At 41.7% G+C, this 10,570-nt stretch overlaps 1 protein-coding gene across 1 annotated transcript; it reads right to left on the bottom strand.

The window, feature by feature from the left end:
• Positions 1–1,268: 1,268 nt before the first annotated feature.
• Positions 1,269–4,813, bottom strand: RETN (resistin; the record flags this gene model as incomplete). Its single annotated transcript, XM_077327409.1, is given in 5 exon segments — positions 1,269–1,476; positions 1,597–1,674; positions 3,685–3,824; positions 4,708–4,735; positions 4,738–4,813. Coding segments are annotated over 5 exon segments (459 nt in total), but the record flags the coding sequence as incomplete, so codon positions are not given.
• Positions 4,814–10,570: the final 5,757 nt, after the last annotated feature.

Consider the following 10,570-nt stretch of genomic DNA (forward strand, 5'->3'; position numbering starts at 1 on the left):
CAAACACCTGGTGCATTTTGGGGAGATGCTGCAGTTGCTGTCCTAGGGCTGATTCCCCCAAAGTTCTATACCAGAAGAGGAGAAACATCCTATTTACATTTCTGTCCCCTCCCATTCATGAGTCCCTCTCTTTTGAGCCTGAATTTTGGTTTCGCACTTTGGACAATGCAGAGGTCTAAAAGTAAACTTTGATAAAGAACTACCAAGTTTTTCTCTGTTCTCAGCCTCCTAAGAGACCTCTGTGTTCCATCTGGCATCAAAAAGACATTTGATCAATTACTGTTTTTTCAGTTGGGTGGCTTTCATCTTTTGCATCTTCTTCCCAAAATCTAAAGGTGCAACTTGATACTAGTCACAGCAAGTGTCCATTGCAGTTGCATTGTGTCCCTAATGCAGACAGAGGCCTTAAGATCATGGCCTGAAAGATCTCCCGCTCTACTTGTATAGTATCTAGCCTGGAGAACTCAAAAGCTGTGCTATTTTAGTTTGTCTCAAAAGACATTACATGTCTTTTATTTTAGGATTTTTCCAATGGATCTATGTGACTACCTATATCTTTGTCTACAATGATTACAAGAAGGTAGAGCGATAATAACTGCTGTCTCTGTCCTATCTCTGAGTTCCTTTTGAAGAAAGCTAGGCTGAAACAATGAATTAATGGCACTGCCTCCTTCTAAGAGGCCTTCTTTGGACTTAAGACAATATACTAAAGTCCCTGTTGGAATGTAAGGCAATATATTAAAGTGCCCTTTGCTAGGGATCCCATGGGCACCGTCACAGCCCCAGTAGTGGAAGAGATGGAGGGCCTGTGTAGAAATTCAGTTCTAGTGGCAGAGTGCCTGTTTGGCTGCTAGGACCTCCCCTCCACTCACAAGGCTTGTGACAATCAGGATCCATCATGAGGTTTTGACGGATGTGGCACTAAGTCCAGCTGTAAGCACCCACAGTAATGGCTGGATGCACTTGCCTTCATAAACAGCCTCTATCCTATCTAGGATTGCCAATTTGTACTGTACCACTCCACTGGGCAAAGGAGTGGCCTTCCTCCAGTCTTAAGGATCCTTCCTTAAGTGCCTCTATCTCCAATGGAAGCCAAAGCTTCCTCCAGTCTAAAGTCGGCTACATGCTGCTGTCCTCACCGAAAAGTTCCAGACCCTGCTATAAGTCTGGAATGGCAGCAGTGCCACATTGGGAATGGTCCCAGTTTCTCATCTCAAGGTAGCTACCATGCTTGATTGAATTCAGGGAAAAACTCAAATGCTAGACTCTTCCACAAATGATAGATGCTTTTATTGAACACAGTAGCTGCAGCCAAATGGCCAGGATGCTTCTGAGACTCTCAGCCATAAAGACCTAATTTGCAGCATCGGGCAGAGGTCCAGTCAATGTTATGACACTGGCAGTGACAATTAGAATTACCCCGGACATCCCAGGATCCACAGGCCATTCCACAGGCACAGCCAGTGACTTTGTAACCTAGGATGGAAAGAAAGAGGTTAGAGGGGAAAGCAGCAAAACAGTTTACCCTGTCCTCAGTTCCTAGCTCTTTATTTTCTCCCAGATCAAGCTCACCCTCCAGTACAGTAAATGACTTACCTGAAGGACAGAAGGCATCAGCCCCACGTGATGTTACACTGGTGCAAATAAGATCCACTTTTGACAGAATTTCAGACACTGCAAGGTGAGACAGTAGTTACTTTCATCACAGTCACCCTTAAGCACATAAGAGTAGAACAGGCTAATGGTCCATCAAGTCCAGGATTCTGTTTCTCACTGTAGTAGACCACGATGTATGAAATGCCAATCCTTTCCTACAGTTGCCTCTATCCAATATGCATTGAAAGGTATTATCAGGATTGGTCCTGACAAGTCATCCTCAGAAAACAAAGGGGTTATGGCAGCTAATCCTACGTAGGTTGAGATCCCAGACGATCCTGCAGTCCCTTAGATACCTGGGACTCAGTCAGGCCACCCACCAAGACCTGAAAACCAAAAGGCTCACCAGGAACCCAAGCTGGACATGGGGGCCACAGAAGAACCTGGTAATGAAAGTTGCTTTTCATCAGGGATCCTACGGGAAACCCCAGAGCCCCAGTAGCTGAGGAAATGGAGAGCCTGGGTAGAAATTCAGCTCTGGTGATGGAGTGCCTGCTTGGCTGCTAGGACCTCCCCTTCACCAACAAGGTTTGTGACAATCAGGATCCATCATGAGGTTTTGAAGGATGTTGCACTAAGTCCAGCTGAAAATTGCTGATGCTACAGTTGATTTCCAGACTACAGAGGTCACCCCCACTGAGATCTTTCCCATCCCTAAACCTTGCCTTCCCAGGCTCCAACCTCCCAAGTATTTCCCAACCCAGAGATGACAACCCTAGGCCTTCTTGAGCAACTGTGGGATCAAGAGCTCCACCAAAGCAGAATACTACTTGAGTTACTATGCAGACAAGAAGAAATAAATTCACTGTCATTCCCTAAACAAATATCTGGGCCAGGGCTGTCCTGGCAACAGATATTACATTTGCACGTGTTTTTTTCCTTACAGCAGACCAAATGAGATGAGCCATGACACATGTAACATATGGAACATGGTTGCCTTTGAGCTGCTGATATCACAGTCCACTTTCTTTCTTGGGGCCCTGCATACAATATAGAGCTGGCAAATCGAGAGGAAATGTATAGAACACAAGAACAGAAGAAGGAAGAACAGCTGTTTTTTTTTTACCCCACTTTTTACTACCCAAAGGAATCTCAAAGCAGCTTATAATCGCCTTTCCTTCCTCTCACCACAACAGACACCCCATCAGGTGTGTGAGGTTGAGAGAGCTCTGAGAGAACTGGCCCAAAGTCACCCAGCTGGCTGCATGTGGAGAAGGAGTGGGGAATCAAGCCCAGTTCTCCTGATTAGAGGTGACTGCTCTTAACCACTACACCAAACTGGCTCTCAGGAAGTGAGGCTGAGAACAGCTAGGTGCCTTACCCCAAAGCTGAAAAACTATTCTGAGTGAGCTTGAGGTAGCCACAATAAAAGAACTTCTCCAACCTGGACTATAGAGGTGTGCAGAGAAAATCTGGACCAATCAGGGAAATCGGGAAAAGTGGATTCACCCTCCGAAAAGCACTACACTCTTGCGAACAATCTGCAACACTGGTGAAAAAGACTTGTGCGTTCCCGTTGTTGCGGTTATAGAATCATAGAATCATAGAGTTGGAAGGGGCCATACAGGCCATCTAGTCCAAACCCCTGCTCAACGCAGGATCAGCCCTAAGCATCCTAAAGCATCCAAGAAAAGTGTGTGTCCAACCTTTGCTTGAAGACTGCCAGTGAGGGGGAGCTCACCACCTCCTTAGGCAGCCTATTCCACTGCTGAACTACTCTGACTGTGAAAATCTTTTTCCTGATATCTAGCCTAATATCGTTGTACTTGTAGTTTAAACCCATTACTGTGTGTCCTCTCCTCTGCAGCCAACAAAGTCCCCCCCCGGGGGGAGATTCCACTATTTTAAAATAGTGTTTCCGCTTTGTGAAACCAATTGGCAACATTGGTCCTTGTGTGGAAACACCCTGGGTCTGCCCATTCCAACACTTAATCGTTACACAATATTAGTTCTAAAACCACTGCCCCCAAATCTCCAGAAAGTTCCCAAACTGGAGCTGGCAACCCCAGTTTTTACAGATCTAAATACCTAGTGAGTTGGCAGATGACTGGATCATCACGTTAATTGCATTATCAACTGTACATGACTGAGCCCACGTGCACTGAGAAGGGAGCAACACTGCAAACAGCAGGAATATGGTGACCTTCATCATCTTGGTGCAGAACTTCCTGTATTATTAAAAAAAGGGGGAAAAAGCCATCATATACTGTACCATGCCTGAATGGCAGGATATGGAGGAGAACGGTGTTCCTAATCACATGAGAACACAATAACAACTAAACATCTCAAACCAATGATCTAACTTGTGTTTCTAGGAATTTTCCTCACTGTTTCCTCACTGTTGAAGAATTCCTCACTAGGAATTTTTCTCACTGTTGAAGAAGAGGCAAAGAGGCAAATAAAAGGCATACTTGAAGGACTGGATATGAAACCATAAAACATGATAGACTTGAAAGACAATCAATTTGGAAAGAATTTTAAAACTGCTAAGAACACAAGTAATTGTGTTATATATGCAAGAAAAGTTCTGCTGGATCATACTAAAGCTAGCCAGCCCAGGATCCTGTATCTCGCAGTGGCTAACTAATTGCCAACAGAAGTGTTGGAATATGAAAGATCTATAGTGTGCCAAACAATAAAATGTCCATGTTGCTTCTGCATTTGCCCCTTTATCCATCGCCTATATTTCTTCTCTGTATACTGTGAGGCAAAACCAAAATCCATCTGGCAGGAAGGAAAGGAAACTGGGCAAACCTTGGATGGTCTTCTCTTCCTAGCAATGATTATTGTATTTGCAGTTCAGCCAAGAAACTGCTGCAACTTTGCTTAGTGTTCTCAAAACATCACCTCTACCGAGATACTGTATTTTAACTGGTAATCAATTTAACCCATTAAAAACAAGTTACTGAGTTTTTAAAAACTTGACAGTCTTACATGTTTCTGTTGGCAGTTTTTCTTGGAATATAGACAGAGGAGATAGCTGGGCCCTGTGCCTCATTATTTAACCCGCACCCACCATTTAATTTCTTTGTCTAACAAACACTCACTTACCTTCTACAACCAGGAACTTCTTGAAAGTTTCACTAACTGAGCATGCTGTCCCCTTTAAATAGGGCCAGGTTACAACATTTCTGAACAGGCGGGTGCACCTTGTCAGAAAACGTTAAACCCATCCACAGCTGGACAATATGTGAAGCAATCCTTTACACAATGGTCACATGAAATTTCCTAGTTTGCACAATATTTATTACACCAAACAAGGAAGTTCATGTATTTGACATAGCAGATTAGGGGAGATTAGGATAGCTCAGGGCTTTCCCCCAGGAAGTACCAATTTGGTAATTTGCTGAAAGAAACTCCATTTCTCAGTACAAACTTGTAAACAATGAGATCCCTATTCTTCAGAGAAAAGCAGAAACAACTCTTAATATGAACAACTTCCTCTTCTCAGGTTTCAGGAAAGCAGACATTAAGTGCACTGTGTACCCAACATCATTATTTGAGCAGGGTGAAGAATGTATGAAGAAAAAGTTCACATGTACCACTTAGACCGTTTATGCACTGGGAACTTCACTGCCCCAGCTCCTGTGCAGGAGCACAAATCAGGGGCAGATGACATGCACCAGGCCAAATGCTCCCCCGTGTGGGTGCAGGAAGAGGTGGGGCAACCTGCCACGACTAAAACTTCAGCCTGCAGCCTAGCATGAAACCTCCAGTGCATAAACGGTCTCATGCATGGTGGCAGCTGCACCAGGCTGCCACTGGTTCCATGCAGTGGGGCTGCATGCCCTGCCACACCACGTGTACGCACAGGGCATGAAATCTCCCGGCGCATGCAGTCCGCCACGGAGTTGTGCATGCACACGTGCAACTCTAGGATAGCTTTATCCCACCATCATGAGGATTTAAAAATGCCCCATTTGACTCCACAATGCCGCAAAGCCTTTTGTGTCCCTGCTATATACAGGGACATTCCGTGGTCCCTGCATGCTTGGGCCAGCACAGCATGGGCACCAATGGTGTCCATGTTAAGAAAGGGAATGCTGAAAAAACAGCATTCCCTTAACGTGGGGTATGGGGGGGTGGGCTAAAGGGGGCCAGGAGCAGGAAGAGGCTGGGCTGACATTCATCAGCAGGGATTTGCCCTGAGGCTGTGTGAGCACTGGCCTGGCTTATCCCTCCATAGACGCTACTCCGGGCAAAGGGTTTGTTAAAATTCATAATTCTGTCCCATTAGCCCTTTTCCTTGTACTTTCGAAGCATACACAAACCAATGATATGCATTAGGATTCTGCAATCTTTTAAACTTATAGAATCAAACAGCATCAAAATTCAGAGCTATATAAGGGAATTCAGTAGCATAACTGAAATTATAGGATTTAACATTGCTGATAAGTGAAAAGCTGATTTCCACAGCCCCAACACTGGTTGTTGTGAGGTCTTTACTAGGAATTGGCACATACAAGATCTCACAATGCATAAACAATAAACATTGGCACATACAAGATCTCACAATAAACATACACAAGAACATCCTGTGCAATTTTTTAGTGTACTAGTAGGCTGAGCTGGCTGCTGGGATTGAACTCCCAGCCTCATGTGCAGAGCTTCAGACTGCATGTCTGCTGCCTTACCATTCTGTGCCACAAGAGGCTCTACCCTATGTGGTAGACTTGCACTAAAGTAAATAAATTTTGGATTAAAATGCATACATGCAAAAGATCCTGAAGATTAACTTACAAATGAGGCCAGAAGCATTTATTTTAGAATTAATAGATAAAAATCTGAAAAATAGCCATGGGACTTTGTTTTTATATATGAGAACAGTTGCAGAACTTTTATATACTCAGAACTGGAAAACTACAAGAATACCTACAACAAAGGATTGTCTATTGAAGATAATAGAATTTGCAGAGACGGCTAAACTTATGTCACTGATTACAGAAATGACAACAACTCCCTTTGTTTCAACTACGTAGGTTACATCCTTGAGAAAGATAATGTATGAATGAATGGCTTTATGCCCAGAACTAATACCAAGAATGAATGAACAGATCTCAAGTTTGACACTATTATTTCTATGGGAAATTGATTCTAAGCTTCGAAGCATTTATATCTTTCCTTCAGAGGAGACAAATTAAATGGCAGTGAAATAGTAGTGTGAGTTTCCCATAACTGGATCTACATAAAGTACCTTAAAAACTTCTGAAACTTTCAGATGGGGGTTATATGAGTCTACCAAATTTTTCTGTAAGCACTTTGGTAAGAATCTCAGAAATTGCTTGTCATCTTTTAAATTTAAGACAGTAGGATAAAGGTTAATGTGTTTGTTTTTTCTGTTTCTGGTTTCATGCACAAGTATTTTTGTATTGTGATTCATATTTCATAATTTCAAGAGTGATTCAACTAATTTTAACTTTAAAGTTTGGCAATATGGAGTGATCTTTGGATGGGAAACAATGTTTTCATTGATGCCTGGAATAAATAACTTCTGGTTACTCTTCAGACAAAGGGCTGACAACCTGTACCGATGGTTATAGGAGAGAGTAATCATCTCAATATAGTCCTGTGGTTTTAAGGTTAATGTGTTGCTTTAGAACAGACATACACTTTTAGGTTCCATGTGTCTATTTTAACAGGGATGCTTCTGTCACAAGACAGGTAAAAAGATTCCACAGCACCTCAGGGTTATGCTGGCATATCCCCAAAATATGCCAGAATAGCAGAGATATGAATCATAGAATCATAGAGTTGGAAGGGGCCATACAGGCCATCTAGTCCAACCCCCTGCTCAACGCAGGAACAGCCCTAGGCATCCTAAAGCATCCAAGAAAAGTGTGTATCCAACCTTTGCTTGAAGACTGCCAGTGAGAGGGAGTTCACCACCTCCTTAGGCAGCCTATTCCACTGTTGAACTACTCTGACTGTGAAAATTATTTTCCTGATATCTAGCCTATATTGTTGTACATTACTGTGTGTCCTTTCCTCTGCAGCCAACGGAAACAGCATCCTGCCCTCCTCCAAGTGACAACCTTTCAAATACTTAAAGAGGGCTATCATGTCCCCTTTCAACCTCCTTTTCTCCAGGCTGAACATTCCCAAGTCCCTCAACCTATCTTCATAGGGCTTGGTCCCTTGACCCCAGATAATCTTCGTCATTCTCCTCTGTACCCTTTCACTTTTATCTACATCCTTCTTGAAGTGAGGTCTCCAGAACTGCACACAGTATATGCTTATAGGCCTGCTACACTGACACAGAAAGAGACTATGGCAAGGTAAGAGACCGTCAGCTTCTCAAGCCACTCCAAATGGCAGATCCTCCAATCATGTCTCTGAAATGCTTTGCCACCAAAAAATCATGTGTATCCTCTAGGCATCTCTGTAACAAAGAAAACAAACAACCCTCCAAACCCTGCCCCACCTCCAAGCCCCAAAACAGCACCTGAGGCTGACAAAGGAAGCAGTCAGCCACAGCAACCCCTCAGCAAAGGTCCCCTGACAGCCCCCACGGCTTCTTAAGAAGGGCCTAATCCAAATATGAGAATTCCAATTTAAAATCAAGGAATGAACCATAGCAAAAAACAAACAAACATACTTTTTGTGGCTGTGATAACCAAAGTAGTATAGGCAACACTGGATTTTATTTTATTGATCAATTACATTTGTACCGTAACCTTTGCCCACCATGGACATTTTGCCTATCAAGGGGTATTCTCATGTTGTCTCCAATCAAGGCTTTTATCAGTACATATCAACTGAACTTCAGCAAGATCACAGCACCAGGTGTCTTTAGACCACATACAAGGCCCAGGTTGAATTTTTTATTATTTATTTATTAATTAGATTATTAGTTGCTATTAATTAGTATTGTCACTGCAGGTTTACAGCTGCATTACAAATGTATTGAACCAAGAGCAGCTCTGAGCCTTGTAGGTGAAAATTCCCTTAGTTTGCACACTAGCTTAATCTAAACAGGATACAGACAAAACGCTTCAAGATCGTGACCTGATTTTTTTTCTCTCCCTTTTTTCTTTTGTATCTTAAACATCCAGTCTCAAGAACATTTCTGAGAAATACAAAAACGTACATGCTGTGTTGTGTTACTTCAGTTGGCCCCAATAAAAGGAATTATATGTCTACTTTAATTTTATTCTTCAAACCTTTATTTATCATACATAGCTTCACAAGGGTTTGTTTAAAGCTTTTCACATAAAACATTATGCACCCACAATGAAGATTTTTCCCCATTATATTTTTACCATGGTAATAATTCAGTTGTACATATACAATGCATGATTTATTTATTCATTTAGCAACCACCTTTCTCATTAAAGGCAAATTACAGAATTAGAAAACAGTGCAATAATGATCAGCATAATACATACAGGAACCAATGTCAGGGGAGGAAATGAGGGAAACTGAGAAAGTAGCTTGTTCCTCTTTTTGCCACGGGACACTGAAGGCCTAGGTAGAGCCAGGGGCACAAGCCTATAACCCTAGTTCTTTGCCCTTCTGAACAATTTCATTTTATATATTCTACAGAATGTTAGAAATGTGGAAGCCTCCCTGACCTCATCAGGTCATTCCACCCAGCTGCAGCCACCACATTCAAAGTGGTACATATGTGAAGCTGCATATATGAAGGATACTACATATTTTATTAATTTAATTGAACAACTTAATGTACCCAAGGGGGCTGTATTATTGTCAATGGACATTACCTCACTGTACACTAATGTTTCTCTAGAAGAAGCAAGATTGTCAGTTAAAAATATGGAGATACGTGCAGTTAAAAAAACACCTACAGAGTTTTTGTTGGACTTACTGGACATAGTAATGGAAAATAATTGTTTTGAGTTTGAGGTAACATATTTACAGGTCCATGGAATTTCCATGGGCACTTTGGTGCCTCTGGGAATTGTGAATCTCTTTATGTTAGAATTAGAAAAATTATGGTTGTGTAATGAAATGCTTAACCCTTTTTGGAGCCAAATTTTCTTTTATGCCAGATTCTTGGACAATATTGTTTTTGATTTTTTTAAGGAACTAGTCCAAGCATTTATGGAATGGGCAAATGCACAGCATCCTACTATACAATTTATAAGTGTTTATGATAAGAATCATCATCATGATAAGAATAAGTTACCGTTTTTAGACACTATGGTGACTATAGATATTGATGATAAATTGAAGTTTTCCTCATAAAGGAAACCTATTGACAGAAATGCATTGTTACATTACAGCAGCTACCACCCCCCCATCTTAAAAATAATCTCCCATATGAACAATTTTAAGACAGAAGAATTAATGCAGAAAAATCTACCTGCAAGGAAGCCTGTGATCATTTGGAAAAAGCATTACAAATTAGAGGTTATCCAGAACAAATAATTTAAAAGACATGTAATAGAGCAGAGAACTTAGAAAGAAGAGGATTGCTGCAATATAAATAAACGGAGAGTATTACTAAAATAACTTGCTCCTTTGAGTATTCATAGTATTCCAATGACAGTATAAATATTGACACCTTTTGGCAGATCTACAAGATTGCCACAATGGTTTGCAAATAGCATGGAGACGCAGTCGAAACATAGGTGAATTGGTTACCCATAAATGGACTCTAGGAATGGCCCCTTCAAAAAATTACCTAAGGGCAACCACAGGTGTGGAGGTTGTACAGCATGTCAAAACCTCTTGCCAATTAAAGAATTTAAAGATCCGATAAATGGCTTCCCAATTCGGATTAAGATTTTTATTAATTGTGGGACAAAAAATTGTGTATATTGTATAAAGTGTGCATGTGGTAAATTGTATGTTGGAATTTCTCATCGACTATCATGAGTCACTGTCTGGAACAGAATCATGCAGCTGAGGATCTTCTTTTCTCTGGACTGGAACAAGTTACAGTGGAAGGAAA

This window comes from Paroedura picta, chromosome 3 (genome assembly GCF_049243985.1).
Source record: "Paroedura picta isolate Pp20150507F chromosome 3, Ppicta_v3.0, whole genome shotgun sequence".
NCBI classification, from domain to species: Eukaryota; Metazoa; Chordata; class Lepidosauria; order Squamata; family Gekkonidae; genus Paroedura; species Paroedura picta.